The following is a 17134-nucleotide window of genomic DNA, read 5'->3' as shown; positions in this document are numbered from 1 at the left end:
TCTATAACTGTCAGCATAACACTTCTCTCTTTTGTCTCATATACATATCTAATCTTAACCACTGTGTGCTAGCCATCTGAACTACATTGCGGGCAAGGAGTTTTAGATTTCAAGTGCATAAGAATTACTGTTGTTGATATTGCCCTTTGTGCATTGCAGGAGCAAGCTATCTTGGTTGTTTCCGGCCTGAACTTACTCAGAATGTACATTAACATTTGCATTTTGATACCATGCTGAGACCAATTCATGTGTGCTCCCCTTTAAAGCTGCCTTGCAAAAAACAATTTTTTTTCAATCTGACTGTAATCTCTTCCATCTGAAAATTTCTAACCAGCCTTAAAACACATCCAGCTGAACATGAGGGAAAGGCCAGAAAGAATAGTGGTGATGGAATGAACCTGTCATTCCAGGATCCTACAAGGAGATAATCTTAACTTCTTTGTTACACTTATCATGCATTCTCCTTCTGAAATTTGATTACATAAACCACTTTGCCCACCTAGTTATAGCTATTTGATGATTTTGATGCAGGATACACTTCAATTTTCTCATCACAAGCACTGTCATGGCTGAGCTTGTCGAATCCATCCGCAACATCGACTTTGTGATGAGTGAGGAACAAACAGTCTGTGCCTTTTGAAGGGACACTGAAACCACACGGGATTAATTTTGACCATGTGATGGAGTAGGAGAGGAATTTCCTAGATTTTTTTTCAGCCTGTCATTTGGTTTTGGGCAGGGTAGGAAATATGTGGATCTTATACAAGTATAGATGGTGCTGGAGAAGCTAAGGGGGTCTGGCAGCTTCTGTGGAGACAGAAGTAGATTCTATGGTTTGAGGCCAGTATGACTCCTCTTCACAAGTGCACGATTTTGGAAAATTTGTTTTATATACTTTGAACAAAGCTGATGGGTGGTATATCGACATGGCCGTAATAGAACATTACAGCACAGTACAGGCCCTTCGGCCCTCGATGTTGTGCCGACCTGTCATACCGAACTCAAGCCCATCTAACCTACACTGTTGGTGGAGGGGAGGAAACAGAAAGCACATTTAGAGACCTGGTGCAAAAGACAAAAGGGCTATCGATTGTGATGAAAGCGAACAAATGTAAAATGTGTATAAATTAAGGGTGAGTGGATCCTGTCTACCAAGAGAAAAGTAAACAAGACATTTACAAGCTAAGGTTATGGGGAAGCGGGGAGAGAATGTAAGAAAAATGGAGAACAGACGTAATAAAGTTTCTGAAGTTATGTAATTCAGTGTTGAGACCTCAAGGCTGCAAAGTGCCTAAATGGAAAATGAAGTGTCGTTCCCTAAGTTTTCATTATGCTTTATTTAAACATTTCAGTGGGCCTAGGGCAGACATATTACCACAGAACAAGGTGGTTTATTGAAATAGCAAGCAACTGGGAGGTTGGATCATTCCCGTGGACAAATTACTAACAGTTCCTATTATCAACTTTTCTTTCTCTATAGCTCACCAATCTCCATTCCTTTGATTGTAGCTGCTGTTCTCTCTCCCTGGATTCCATCACCACCTATCGCATACTCCTCCTTCCCCCTGCCTTCAGCATATATATAATCTTTTCCTCGTTACCAGCAGTTCTGAAGATGGGTCACTGGACCCACAATGTTAACTCTGCTTTCTGTGCCTCAGTGGAGGGGGGAAAAAAGGACTTGGAACAATATTGCCACTCCTTCACTGTCATTGGATCAGAATCTTGCTGCTCCCATCCTAATAGTAGAGTGGGTGCATTGTTAAGAGATGGATTGGAACAGTTCAACAAAGAGGCTCACGGCCTCTTCTCTGACAGCAAGAATTCTTGCTCTCAAGTACTTGGTTTTATCATCCTTAGTTTGCTTATAATGAGGTGAATTGAGCACATGTTCCTGTTTTTTTTTAAATCACCCTCCCTTATGTTAAAGAGCAGATTTTGAGTCAATAGCTTTGTATGTAAAAAAGAAATATATGGCCCACCTGCAGCTAGTTTAGATTCCCTGCAGGCATCTTTCCTTTCTATTATGTTCTCTGATATGCGACAGAGTACAAAGTAGAGACATTGGATGTTTGAAAAGAAAAGCTTTTCCGTATAAGTTTACATTGTTTTTTTTGGAACTTGTGCAAATACAGAATAAAAAAAAAGCAGTTGCAAACCAAAAAAGTGTCCACAGCAGTCCATTGTTGTCTCGGTTTGCAGTGTTCTGTTAAAATATTCCTGAACCTGTCTCAGGTCAGTCTGGAAAGATGAGAGAACAAGACACTGAGAGGGCAGAGAGGGATGGAGGTAGCCAGTTTCTAATGATCATGCAGAATATGAGTGAGTTTGGATTGAAGAGATCAGTTTTGTGATGATGTAGACAAAGCCGGAAGACTGGGTGAACTTTGGTTGAAGGGAGGAGTCTCCAGTGTATCTCTGACAATGAAATTCAATTTGGGGATTACAGGTTACCTGGATAGTAAAGGAAAAAGAAAGAAAGAAAGAAAGAAAGTAAGCTATTGGGAACTGAGAACACCTTTGGCTTGATTCCTGATGTTAGACGTCTCCAGAAAATACAGCACAAATTATAACGCACAGGGGGATTTTAGATCATTTTTAGAATTAAATGGTTGATCAGTTTTCTAGTTAAATTGTAATAGTGATAGTGTTGAATGATATTTAGACAGTACAACTTCTAGCTAGTGTGACTCTCCTTGTTTGTCATTTTAAATTTGAATATCTTTCTAAAAATTATAGATGCCTATGGGCCATATGACATTATATTCAGTATCTGGTAAAGTTGGTATTGACCATCCCTAGTGTGTCAATACTCATGTACTGTCAGATCTTGGGTTTATTTTCATCCCTGCTTGTTATCCCACATTGCTTACTTGTTTAGGGAGTTTGAGTTGTCATGTTTTCGCAGTTAAAACAAAGGATTAGACTCCTCAGAGATAATGGGAACTGCAGATGCTGGAGAATCCAAGATAATAAAGTGTGAAGCTGGATGAACACAGCAGGCCAAGCAGCATCTCAGGAGCACAAAAGCTGACATTTCGGGCCTCGACCCTTCATCAGAGAGGGGGATGGGGTGAGGCTTCTGGAATAAATAGGGAGAGAGGGGGAGGCGGACTGAAGATGGAGAGACTCCTGTTGAGTCTTTGTAACATGTAGTCTCACTCACAGTTAGGTACTCGGTTTATGTCATCGTACAACATCTGTAAGACTTCTGTATAGGGGAGCTTACTTAAATTTTGTTTTATTCCAATGAAGGGTGAAAGGAAAAAATGACTTTTCAGAAACCATTTACGCATATGAAATAATATATATCTAACATTTCAAATTACTGTACAATCTTAAGTTGTTGTGTTTTAAGTCATTTGCTTCAACATTCGAAGGATTATTATGTGCACTTAATGTCAGGATTTCCATTTCAATGTTATTTTGCGTTGAGGTGATTATAGTGTATGTGACCTAATTGACACCATTTTTTAGTAGCTTGTTCTGCTTCCTGCCCATTCAGCGTCCAATTTTCCTGCACCCTGACCTTTTGATTCACAACCTTTCTCCTTGTTGAGGGTCCTGTTTGGTGATTCTATCTCCGGCCATATTCTTGCCAAATAACTTGTTGCTGACTCACCAACCCGGAGAGCCTCCTGCTTGACCCTTCCCAACCCTTCCATTTACAGCTGTCTTCCTTCCGTGCTCATTTAGTCCTTTTTGCTAGCCCTCTCGCAAACCCTTCCTCCCCATAAAAGTGGAATGGCAAGCTAAAACGAGTTGCAGATATGAAAGTCAGTGGGCAGAAGGCCAAAGAGTGGCAGGGTTGGGAAGCTGGGGGAGTGACAAGTGAAAATGTTAGCAAATAAGATCAGGGATCGCCGTTTTCAGCGAGCTGGAGAAAAGTATAAAGAGTTACCATATTCCAATCTATTTTAAAAAAATTTTAAATATCATTTCATTTCCAGGAACATAGGAATGTTGATTATGTTCATTTAGAAGAACTCAGAACGTGAAAGTTTTTACAGTGGTTACAGTGGAGAAATTTGATTTACCTCATTTATGGGCAGCAAAGTGGCTCAGTGGTTAGCACTGCTGCATCACAGCGCCAGGGACTTGGGTTCGATTCTAGCCTTGGGTGACTATCTGTGTGAAGTTTGTACATTCTCCCTGTGTCTTCATGGGTTTCCTCCGGGTGCTCTGGTTTTGCCCACAGTCCAAAGGTGTGCAGGATAGCTGGATTGGCCAAGCTAAATTGCCCGTAGTGTCCAGGGATTTTCAGGTTGTTTGGATTGGTAAATGCAGGGTCACAGGTAGGGGTGATGGGTTTAGTTGGAATACCCTTCAGAGAGTAGGTACAGACTTGATGGGCTGAAAGGCTGATTTACACATGATAGGAATTCTCTGATTAAAACTATATCATTTAAAGTTGCATTCCTGAAAAGTGAAAGCACAATGTTCACCAAGACTCAGTATTTTATTGAATGAGTGATTATTCGAGACAGAACACAGGATAGGGATTGAGTGCTTAGCGGCATGGTGGAAAGTCGACAATGCACTCAATCATGTCAGCAAAACAAAGGAGCTAGTTGTGAACTTCAGGAAGTGGAGAGGAAGGCACGCTCCTGTCTGTATCAATGGTCCTGAGGTGGAGCTGGAAATAATCAAGAGTGCCAAACTCCTGGAGTGATGATCACCAACAACGTGTCCTGACCCACCCACATTGACATGTCAGTTAAGAGAGCACAGCAATGTATCTATTTCCTCAGGAGGCTGAGGAAATTCAGCATGTCCACAAGGACTTTTACCAGTTTTTATAGATACACCATAGAAAGCGTCCTATCTGGATGCAACACAGCATAGTAATGGCAACTGCTGTTCCCAAGACTGTACAAAACTCAAGAGAGGTATAAACCTGGCCTCATCCATCATGCAAGCCAGCCTTCCTTCCATTCACTCTATCGATACTTTCCTCTGCCTTGGGAAAGCAGCCAACATAACAAAGACCACTCCCACCACCTGTTATACTCTCTACTACCCTCTTCTGTTGGACAGAAGACCTAAAAGTTTGAATAAATATGCAAACAGGTTCATGAATAGGTACTTTCTCATTGTTATCAGACTTCTGAATGGAACTCCCCAGTGCAAATGTTGTTCCCTCTCTCTCTGCACCTTCGCTAGGGCTGTAACAATGTACTCCACACTTTGCTGTGCTTCCCTGATTCACTTTGTATGGTACAATCTGGCTGTATAGCATGCCAAAGCAACACTTATCACTGTATCTCATTATATGTGACAACAATTAATCAAGCCATCAAAACTATCAAACTGATTGTTGGAAAAATCCATCTGGTTCACTAATGTCCTTCACGGAAGGAAACTGTCATCATTATCTGGTCTGGTCTACATGTGACTCCAGATCCTCAGCAGTGTGGTTGACTCTTAACTGCTCTCTGGGCAATTGGGGATGGGCAATGTATGATGCCTAGCTAGTGACATAAGGAGAACAAAGAACAAAGAAACCTACAGCACAGGAACAGGCCCTTCGGCCCTCCAAGCCTGCGTCGATCAAGATCCTCTGTCTAGCCTGTCATCTATATCTTTCATCTCTCATCCCTTGAAGGAATAAGGAAAAAAAAGCAACTTCCGGCTTAGAAGAGTCTAACGTGGTGCCATGATGTAGCTGGATTGCTTCCTGACTTGATGTTTTGTCATAAAGGTTAAGTAGCAAGTCCCTGTATTCTTCTACACTGTTGGTGACAATTTTCAGCAGAAGCACTATTAAGTGAAAGCCCTAGCATCAAGGAAAACTCAAAACTGCAGCAAAAGAAGTGTATGGCAGCTTGGTAGTCAGGGAGGTACTGAAATTGTACATTTTAACTGCTCTGACTGTTGGTCCTGAAATTTGATTCAAAGAATTGTATTCTTGCTTTATGGTTTGTGAATTTTTGTTTATCTTTAAACATTTGTAATTGGTGTTTTGAGCTTACATGACACTAACCTATCGGCTAGCCTGCACCAACTTGTGTTAACATTACAGTTATTGTGGCATTTGTAACTTATTGGCCTTCTGTGTCAAGAGTATGACATCAAACTTTTTGAAATTATAAAATTCTTACAGCAAGGCACTGATATGACTCATTGCTGTGGCATTTCTTTGGATCAGTAGATACAACCCAATTTCAACCCTGCTCATTTACCAAGAGAATTAAAATCTATTTCGGTTTGTTTGGAAAATGTGATGGAGAAGTTCTTATTAATTATTCAAAATATTTATAATAAACAGCATTGCTATGTTAGAATTCAGTAAACAACTTTATCTGTTGGGTGTAACTCACTCTCACTAGTGTACATAGATAATGTCATCAGTTCATTTGAGCTATTGGGGACTTTAAACACTCAAACAAGAAGAATGTTCCTTCTTATTTTCAGGCATTGACATTCTTTGCAAATTCTTTTTCCCTACGTGAGAAACCTGATCTTTTACAGTGAAGCAACTTTTGGATGATTAGATTGTTTAATAAGTCCCAGCTGAAGTTTAATGCACTGAAATACAATTGTGGAAGTACAGCTGGAATGTCTCGAATACGTTTTAATTGCTTTTTCTCGAATTACAGCAAATGTAGATGGCTTTCTGAGCCTATATTTAAAACCCTGTACTCACAATTTCACAAATTCACGTCAATCAAAGTGGAAATCAAAGTAAAGTAGACAAAATTTCTGAAGTTTTCATCAAGTAATATTTTTCTGTCTTTGTCTCTGACATGACAAAAATGATACCACTTAGCAGGCATAATGTTACTGGTAATTGAAACAAAGATTTAAACTTATTTTTGATAAGTTCTGTGAAATGGCTTGGCGGCTGATAAAATTGTTCAAGCACAGATGTTCTTTAATCAAAAGGTTACTGTTGACAGCACAACCATCGTTTATTTTGATTTCTTGGTTAATTGAGGCACATGCACTTCTTGCCTTGTCTCATGTGTTGCTGGTCCTAATTTTGGATTGTTCTGGAATAATCGGAGAACTTTGGAATTATGTTCCTGTCCCTAATTTATGTTGTCCATATTTGTCTGAATTGCATCTAACTGAGTTATATGATTATTAAAAACAATTGCACTTTGAATTAATAAGAGGCAAAGGGAATAATAAAGCAATTTTTTGATGTTAAACCTTGTTTAACGGTCATGACTTTGAAAAGTAAATCAGACTAGGTGATGATGCAATGATAGGGACAAGTGTTTAGTGTATTCATTATAAAGAAAATTGAGGTTGACGTGTTTCATCCTGTCTTCATTAAACCTTTTCTTGTTGTATAGTTTTTGATCCTCTCTGCTTTGTTATTGCAGATATTTGGTTTCCAGGCAGGCCTGACCTCCTTGGATAGTGAAGGATCATTCTGTCCTCCTGTCCCAGTCATTCTTCCTTTCAGCACAGCCTTTTATGGCAAATTACTTCGACTTCCATCATATTGGTGAGTTGACAGCCATTCAGAATGTGCTAGAGGCTGTTCATTTTACTGTACTATTAGATTGGCCTTGTACACTGATATCATTGTATTCATTTGCATTTCCAATGAACAGTTGGCTAATGAAATAACCAAATGGTGAAGTCACTGTTTTAATAACTTAGTAAAACTGTGTTTAAATTTGTTTTGAAATTCATTGGCATTCACTTGGGAATGCTGCCTGAAGTGTTTTCATCAACAGGAATTGAATTATATATATACATTACAAAGGTCACTGAAATTTTAGTAGATCTTAGTCATCATCTAGAGAGTAGAAACTTGCTGTGTGCTATCATGCACTGTTCAGGAAAGGTGTTCCATGTAATTGCTTCGACTTCAGTGATATACTGTCCATGACCATCTCCGACACAGCTTGTTCTGTTGTTCAATTCTGCTTTTAAGTAGAGTTTACCTGTTCTAATGCAATGATTATACAAAGGCTGATGCCGAAATGTTTAATTGTGAATGAGTGGTCTGCCTTCCTTCATTTCCTATTTCAAGTAAGCACGTTCTTAATAAAGAGTGTTTTTAGTGGCCCCTGTGGAAATGTAGAAGACAATCGAAATGATAACACAAATGCCCTTAACAATGACCTACTTCAGCCCATTTGCTGTGTTTGGACAGCTTAGAAATGGAACCTGAGGAGCTGTGCCATTCCAGTCATACGGGATTTTGCTCAGTGTGAAGAGCTTTCTAGGCTAATGTGGAATGCTTTAGTGAAACTTTGCCAGTATACAGTGCTTTGCTCAAACATCCATTATTTATGCTTATTAGCATTAGTAGACTATTTTTGAAAGGGAAAGGGGGGGAATTGATTTTGTCCAGGTGCATCGACCTTCCAGTTGGATAGCACTGGGAAATAGTAACAAAGAATGACCTCACTCATAACTCCCCTTCTTCCAATATGACTGAGATCAACTCGCATAGCTCAAATCAGTAACCAAGGGGCATTTCCTGGACTGTATGGTGCAGTACCACAGCTAGTTATTTACCCATTTAGCCATCTGTGTAGTTTTAAAAATTGCTTTCCAGTGAAATTTAGGATCTTTTTCAATAACAGCTGTAAGGGTTTGCGTATTTGCCGGTGAATGTCCAGCAATGCTGACCGTAATATATTCAGAAGATTTTTTAAATTAGAATGAAAACATTATAGTGTGTACTGAACAATGTGCATTTATTTAACACCAAGGTATATCCACGTGCAGCTGATTGCAGAAAGGCCATAATGGCTAATTGCTCTGAGAGTAATTAGAATGTTTGGTTTTCATCTCTGCAAGCTCTTATCTTGATGAGTATGAAGTAGTGGAAGGATTGCCAGGCCAGTTCATTTTTTGGTTCGTTCATGAGTTGTGGGCATTGTTACGTCAGGATTTATTGTCTGTCTCTACTCGCTCTGGAGAAGATGATGAGTTAGCTGTCTTCTCATGCAAACTCGCTTTCTGTGACTGAAACCAACATATCACCAACTCTGAGTGATTTTAAGTATCTCTCTGAATGCCTACACAGAATTTAGAACCACAGTTGAGCTCTGCTCACCAGGATTTTCTAGAGTGGGTGGCCCCTAAAATTCTTGAGTCAGGCAGGAATGTAACCAGAATGTCAAAGGCCCACCCCTTGATTAGAGGGTAGTGCTTTTTATTGAGGACAGCAGTTAATTATTGGATTTCTGTTTTTATAATTTAAAGATTGTTTTCAGGTGTATCAAAGTACGACATCCGAAATGTGATAGGTTCAGAATACTTAAACACACTCTGTTGCATACTTTGACATGCTCACTCACAATCACACTCACAACCACACTCACAACGTTTTGTTTTTATAATTAGAGGTTGCATAAACTAATGGTAATTTAGTAAAATGAAATTTGGATTTGAATCTTTAAAACCGATTGCTTTACTGGTAAATGAATAATGTTCAGATTTTAAGTGTTTACAGTTATGATGGCTACAAGACTTCTGGATTTACTCCAGCATTAAAAACAACATTTATTTGTGTCAAATAAAAACTTTTGACTTGGCATAAATCTATATGATCTGTTCAAACATGACAGTATTTGAAGAGGTAACTTAACAGTGCCTTGTTATTTCTCTGACTACTGGTTATTTTCAGCACAACCAAAAAACTGGGGCCCATGATGGATTAAGTAGTTGAATTGCTTCACTTTTAAATTAGGAAAATGGATTAAACTTGATGTTTGCAACAGCAAGGCATTGCCCCATTCCTGCACCCATAAAGTCTTCATGGACACTTCAGAGCATTAGATGCAAATTTTAAACTCAAATATGTTCGCAGATTCTTCCTAATGTTACTTGTGCTGGACACCAATCAATATTAGGCATTTGAAGAAAATTCTTCTTGTATTGCCATGTTATTACTGCAAACTGTTAGTTAGATATTAAAATTACATATACATTAGGACTTTCTGCTTGCCAGAGTTTCTATTTGTTAAAATTAGGATTACAGAATTTTACGATGAAGAGATGAGAAAATATTTTGTGAATTATTGGATTTGTCTACCTCAGAGAGCTGTGGAAGGTTAGTAATTGAGTTTTTGCAGTAGAGATTGACATATTTCTAAATACCAATAATGTAAAGGCATATTGCGGTAATGTGGCAAAAAGACATTGAAGCAGAAGTTCCATCGTAACCATATTGAATGGCAGAATAGGCTTGAGGGCCTGAATGGCCTGTTGTTTCTGTGTTCCAATGAATGAAGGTAGATGGAGCTGAAAGACAGAGAAGCCATAAGCTTATTGATCTCAAGAGAAACTGCCTTTAGGGACTGAATGGTCTACCACTTCTCCTGTGCATGTGGATAAGACAGGATCCTGGGTTGGAGAAAAGCCCCAGCACAGATATGATGGGATCAGTGTCTTTTTTCTACGCTATAATTCCTGTGATTTGATTTGAATGGTAGCAGTTAACTTTGGTAGCCATATGGTGGTGTCTTAGGTGCTGGTTTGAAATTTATTCACCAGATGGTGATGGTGCATGGAGAATTGAGACAAATGTAATTATATAACAACGTGTAAAATAATGCTCTGTAAGAAGTCTTTTGTCAGGTTGTCAGTTGGATTTTTGAAGTTCATAGACATTTTTTTCTCAAAAACAGATGATTGAAGGACTTAGAAGTACACTTCTATGCACCTGTTTTCATTTGAGCCTTTTAAAATTTGCCTTGCTCTTGATCTTGATAGTGTCAAGATAATGAAACGTTGACTATGAAAAGATTACTAGAATTTCATGTCTGGAAGCTATTCTTGCATGATGAACTATACAGATGAATGGTGAGGGCTGAAAAAGCAAGTTACTTAAGAATGTGTTGCTGTTAGCACCCTGGACTTCATTTTGGATTAGTGATATTGGGATATTTTTGCTTTAGTGTACATTCCAGTATGTGTAATGAAAATAAACTTCCCTAGACATCGGGCTAGATTACCTTTTGCTTTTGTTTTTTGAAATTTGTACATGAGTTTCACATCACGGATTGCTATGCTGGTCAAATTCAAAAGCAGCCTGCATCCTATGCTACAACTTTTGACCTTGTGTTCCTCCAATTCTTAATGTTATGTTTCCATACATTTCTTCCCCTCTCAAAAATAACTTAAGTGCTGTGGTTCTACTGATTCTTAGTGCTTTTGGATTTCCTGATCAAGTAACATACTTAATTATTCTGTTTACAGATAGTAAAGGTTGGTGTGGTATGTGGCATTTTACAATGTAGCATTGATAGAGTCATAGAGTTGTACAGTGCTGGAACAGACCCTTCTGTCCAACTTGTCCATGCCGACCAGATGTCCTAAACTAATCTAGTCCTATTTGTTCGAATTTGAGCCAATCCCTCTAAACCACTTCTATTTAAATACCTGCCCAAATGCCTTTTAAATCTCATAATTGTAATTGTGCCTGCCTTTACCATTTCCTGTAGCAGCTTGTTCCATACACACACCACCCTCTATGTGAAAACATTGCCCCTCAGGTCCCCTTTTAAATCTTTTCCCTCTCATCTTAAATCTATGCTGTGTACTCGCGGACTCCCCTACCCTGGAAAACAGACCTTGGCTATTCAGCCTATCCATGCCCTGCATGATTTTATAAACTTCTATAAGATCACACCTCAGCCTTCTATGTTCCAGAGGAAAAAGTCCCGGTCTATTCAGTCTCTCCCTACAGCTCAAACCCTCCAATCCCAACAACGTCCTTGTCATTTTTTTCTGAACTCTTTCAAGTTTAACAACACAAGCGGGGAGTTCAGAACTTGACAAAGTATGCCAAAAGTGGTCTCACCAATGTTCCGTACAGCTGCAACTTGACATCCCAACTCCGATACTCAATGCACTGACCAATAAAGTCAAGTGTGCCAAACACCTCCTTCACCACCCTGTCTACCTGCAACTTCACTTTTAAGGAACTATACACTTGCACCCCCAGGTCGCTTGGGGCACTCCCCAGTGACCTTCCATTAAGTGTACAAATCCTGCCCTGATTTGCCTTACCAAAATGCAACACCTCACAATTATTTAAATTAACCTCCACCTGACACTCCTTGGCCCACTGAACCATCAGATCAAGGACCCGTTGTATGCTGAGACAACCTTCTTCACTGTCCACTACATCACTAATTTTAGTGTAATTTGCAAACTTATCGTGACTCCTGTTTTTACATCCAAGTTATTCATATAAATGATAAAATGCACCAGACAGAACAATGATCCTTGTGGAATACAGCTGGTTACAGGCCTCCAGTCTGAAAAACAACTCTTCACAGCCACTCTCTGATTCCTACCTTCAAGCCAATGTTGTATTCAGTTGTCTAGTTCCCCCAGGATTCCGTGCGATCTCACCTTGCTAACCAGTCTACCTTGTTCAATGCATTGCTGAAGCCAATTTTTGTGGTCCATTTTTGTGGCTTCTTCAAAAAACTCAATCAAGTTAGTTATGTAAAGTAAGATAGCTGTTTTACCCAAGATCCGAATGCTCCTGGGTTTCTGAAGTGGCTACAGGACACTGCTACCAAAGTTGCCCTTGAGGCCATCAAAGCAATGACAGCACTGAAAACATTCTTCTTTGCTTATGCAGTGCGTTTGGGATGCACTGTGTTTTTGCGATGCTGCATTAGGGAAATTAAACTGATAAGGGGAGACAAGGATGTCCATGGTTCTTTGCAGCACTGCATATGGGCAAGGCGTGGCAAATGTGTTTCTTCCAAGCCCGGCAAAGTAAACACACCTTCCCGCTCAAACACTGAACTCCCCATTGAGGATATCTGCCATTCCTAGGATTTCAGACGCTTCCTTTGCACAGTCTCTGATTCTCTAAGATGGCCCATTTCCATTTGCTTCCTGCAGTGCACTGTCCTTTCTTGCAGTAGTTGGGGTAGAAATCATGAAACTTATCTGAACCATTTTCTGGAGCATTCATGGGCAAATAGGCGAGTAGGCCTATGAATCAGGCTGACCTTTTAATGGGGAATCATTTTTGGAAACTACTGAAAACTACACTGCATTCTTTTCCAACCATAACTACTTCCCCACAATATTTAGAAACTCTGCTTCACCAAGTGTTGGGGCCACAGCATCAATTAAATGAAATTCTTCGAACAATCTTCCAGCATACCTCATTTTGTTTTGCTGATGTCTTTAAGTTCAGCCATAATTGCAAACTTAGATCCACTCCTCCTAACCAAATTCATAATTGTAAAAACTTCTATTTTATTCTGCTTCAGTCTTTCCAAGAAAGAGAAAATTGTTGACCTGTAATCATAAACGAGTAATTCAGGAGCCCTGAATTCAAATTCAACGTGGCAACTTGAGAAATGAAATTGAATAAGTTTAGTAATTTCTGGTTTAGTATCAGAAAAATCATTAGGAAAACTGGATTGTCATAAAACTCAACTGATTTACTAATGTCCTGAGGAAAAGCAATCTCTGGCACCCATACCTGATCTGTCTTAACATTTGATAGCTCATAAAATGTATGTTGTATGAAGAGATTAACCCAGTTCCAGGAAAAGAGCCTGAATTTAACAGTGAAGCATGAGGAAACAGAGAAAAATAACTTGGGACAATCCTGACTGTAGAGCTTTCAATTCTAAAATGTTTGCAACCAGCCTGAAGTATTTTTTATTAGGTAAAAGGTTGAATGAAGGAAAAAGGAGAAGTCGAATATTTGTTTTCCAAATGCGTGAGAATTAATAATATTGAGATAAAAAGATTATTGCCTTAACCACAGAGAGAAATGATGCAAGTAAGAAAAAGGGAGAATGTAGTATTCATTGTAATATTGGCAAATGCTGATTTTGCCTGACAAGTTGCCAAAAACGATAAAGTTCTGTCTTTCTCTGTTCATTCGTAATCAAAATGTCCGAATCGGCTTTCATGGAGATTGATTGAGCCTCAAATTAATATCTTATCGGGAGCACAGTAGCACATCCTTCCACCTCTTGGAGGTTCAGTCTAAGTGATGTGTTCATAACTTGTATTGGGGAGTGAATTGACGGTCTGTTGACTCTGGGGGAAAAATAATTGAGAACAGGCCTGCTAATTGCTCCTTTTCCATCTCAGTGTCCATTTTTCCTTGGTGACTTAGAAGTGCTTTGGGATATATTCCTGTTTTAAAAGTGTTATGTAAATATTTGTTCATGTTCTGCAGTTTAAACTCGTGTACGTGCACTGAAATTTATTTTTATAAAGAATTTTAAAATTATATTCTGTTAGACAATGCAGCTATCATACTATTAATTTGTAGAATTCAGTGAAAAGTTTTAAGGTAGAGCGAAATAGATACTTGTTAAGGAAGGGGGTTAAAAGTTATCAGGAGTGGATGGAAATGTACACTTGAAGTTCCAACCAGATCAACCACGTTCTTATTTAATCCTTGAAGGGCTGAATGACCTACATCTGCTTCTGATTTCTATGTTAAAAAAAGTTGAACAGATTTTCTGCAAAAATCATTTTTCAAAACTGAAATTGCTCGCTAGCATCTATATTAATGTGATAAAAATGACTATTTGAAGTATACTCTTTCATAATTATGATTGAGTTGGTAAGGTGCTTATGAATGTCATAGAATATCACAGCACAGAAGAAAGCGAAAGGGCCCATTATGTCTGTACTGGCTCTCTGAAAGAAGTGCATGTTAGTTCCACTCTATGCTCATTCCCATGGCCTGGCACATTTTTATGCATTTTATGTATTCTGAATATATTTTTTAAAAGATTAAACAGTGTGTAGGTGAAATATTTTGTATAAATTTGTGACTCACATGCCATAACCAAAAAAAAATTGTGTGGCAAAGTATAGTAACGCACTGGGGATTCAAAACACTCCTGGTGGAATGTTAGTCTGTGACTTCATAAATCTCTGTGTTGTGGTCTTATTTCCTTTGGTTATGTTCCTTCTTCGAACAGCTGCATAATATGAATAAGTAAATGGACTACCCACTGAAGTGACCAGGTTCATTATATGTAGTTCATAATGTGTAATGAACAGAGTAGCACTACAAATAACGTAGGTGTGAATAGGAGTAAATAAAAGTCCAGCTGAAATGAATCAAACTTCATCTGAATTGTATAAAACTCAGCATGCACACTTTGGCTCATGCAGGGAGAGGAAGAGATATTCTACCTGTAGCACTGGTATTACCATTAAGCCATAACTCCCTTTTAAAATGCCCATCTGGATAACATTGATACCTTGAATTGTGAATCAGTCAAAAAAATCCCTTGAAGTCCCTCCACCTGATGCAATTGTTCTTCCCCTCGAAAAATAAAAAAAATCATTTTTACGAAGCCTAGAATTACAGAAACATTTGCTGTGTATTTAACTGCCTTTCCAGGCAATGTTTTTGTCTTTAAATGAGAGCTGAAAGAGACCTTTAAATGATGCACTGTTTTTTGTTTGAAGTTATAATTAAGGTCAATTGGCAGCACTGTTCTTAAATAGTCTTCATTATTAAAATTTGCACACTTTGATTTGTTCAGTTTATTTAAGCAAGATAAACTGTTCACGTACTTGAGATTTTTATTACTCCATTGAGTTATAATAGCAACTAATGCACTTTGTCTGTAAATGTTTAAAGAAGATATGGCATGACTGTCTAAACTGATCTAAGTTCATTTGAAGACAATGCAAGTGCCATTTGAATTCTACCTGTGTTCATACGCTTTCAATCGTCTTTCATGAAATTATTTGTCCTTCACTACAGTCCACTCAAAACCTTGTAGTCATAGTTCAAATTGAACACTTAAATTTGAACCAGCTTCTACAATAACCTGCCTTTTGCTTAAGTAGCATGGTAACATGAATTCTTTGGTAAAAATGAATGACACAGCTCATTCAAATGGCCAACTTGTGTGCCTTTTAAATTTTCATCTGGCCTCAGAATACCTACTTGTACAAATAACATTTGTCAAGGACTGCCCATTAAAAATGAAGGCAAATTGTTCACGACATGATTTTGAACAGGAGTAGCGTTACGCACTTGCATGACAATTGCAGTGTGACGTGAAGCTAACTTCCACTTTACAAAATGTTAAACTCATTCTCGTTCGGCTAAAAGAGCCAAGCATTCATACCTCTGAAGATATAAAAGAAAGCCCAGAATTCTGAATGTATGGGGAGTGGCTAGTCTTCAATACAGTTTGCTTTGTGATGAGAAATGAGTTTTGAGGTAGCCAGCAGCATGTCAACAGAACAGATTCGTCAGCCCTATTCTGTGTGCTTTTTTTTTGATATATGTTCCAAATGTTGAATAGGAATCCGTTCACTTTGGGTATAGGACTTGTTGAGTCCAGAGGTTATAAAAACATGACTGAGTGTTTCAGTGGGAGCTATTTGGAGGGAGAGAAAAAAATGTGGATGATATCTCAGAGTTAAGAAGTATATGCTTTTGGTGATATCGATTATATGAAAGTGGAAGATCGGGATTGGATCAAATAGGTTGCCAAAATGATGAAAAAGAAAGATTTCTGTTTATACAACTCCTTTCATGACCTTATTACATGATAGCTAAACAACTTTAATATCGTCATTGATGGTAAAATGAGATGATTAAATTTAAGACCAGTATTTCTACTTCTATTTTGGTATTACACTGCTTATTTGCCATTTTGTCATTGATAAGAGTTGACCATTGTTACAAGTAATATAGAATGCGACTTCATCCCCACAACACAATAAATACACAATTTTATTTCTTGATAAATTGATTGTCTACTGATGTGCCAAATGATACTTGTCCCATGAGTTAATTTATTCTAAAGCAGAATTAGATCTGTGTTCTATAGTGGGAGATTTCTTGCTATTAAAATTTGTATCAGGAACTTTGCAATGTCATCCCATTAATGTGGAATGTTTATTCAAAACATTATTAGTCTTGTAAGCTAAACGTTCATTCCTGTGCATGAAATCGTCTTGTGAGGTTGATTTATTTATTGTGACGTGTACTGAAGTACAGTGAAAAGCTTTGTTTACGAGCAGTAAAGGCAGATCATTGTAAGCAAGGATGCACAGATCAGAGGTTTTAAAAAACTTACATGGAGGTATACAGGTTACATTGCACATGCGTGCCCTAGGCGAGATCAGCGTTAGCAAGATTCAAAGGCCTGTCTCAATATTAGTTGTGGCTCAGTTGTTAGCATGTTTT

General features: G+C 38.4%; 1 protein-coding gene across 2 annotated transcripts in view; it reads left to right on the top strand.

Annotated features, from left to right (window-relative positions):
- Positions 1-17134, top strand: part of LOC125451670 (intermembrane lipid transfer protein VPS13B-like) — a 907633-nt gene that overhangs the window by 210048 nt on the left and 680451 nt on the right. For both annotated transcript variants that reach the window (XM_048529130.2, XM_048529131.1), the window contains exon 16: positions 7332-7456. In XM_048529130.2, the coding sequence (XP_048385087.1) occupies positions 7332-7456 (125 nt within the window). The remainder of the gene's footprint in view (positions 1-7331; positions 7457-17134) is intronic.

Source organism: Stegostoma tigrinum, chromosome 5, assembly GCF_030684315.1.
Source record: "Stegostoma tigrinum isolate sSteTig4 chromosome 5, sSteTig4.hap1, whole genome shotgun sequence".
NCBI classification, from domain to species: domain Eukaryota; kingdom Metazoa; phylum Chordata; class Chondrichthyes; order Orectolobiformes; family Stegostomatidae; genus Stegostoma; species Stegostoma tigrinum.
This window is presented reverse-complemented; position numbering and strand designations above follow the sequence as displayed.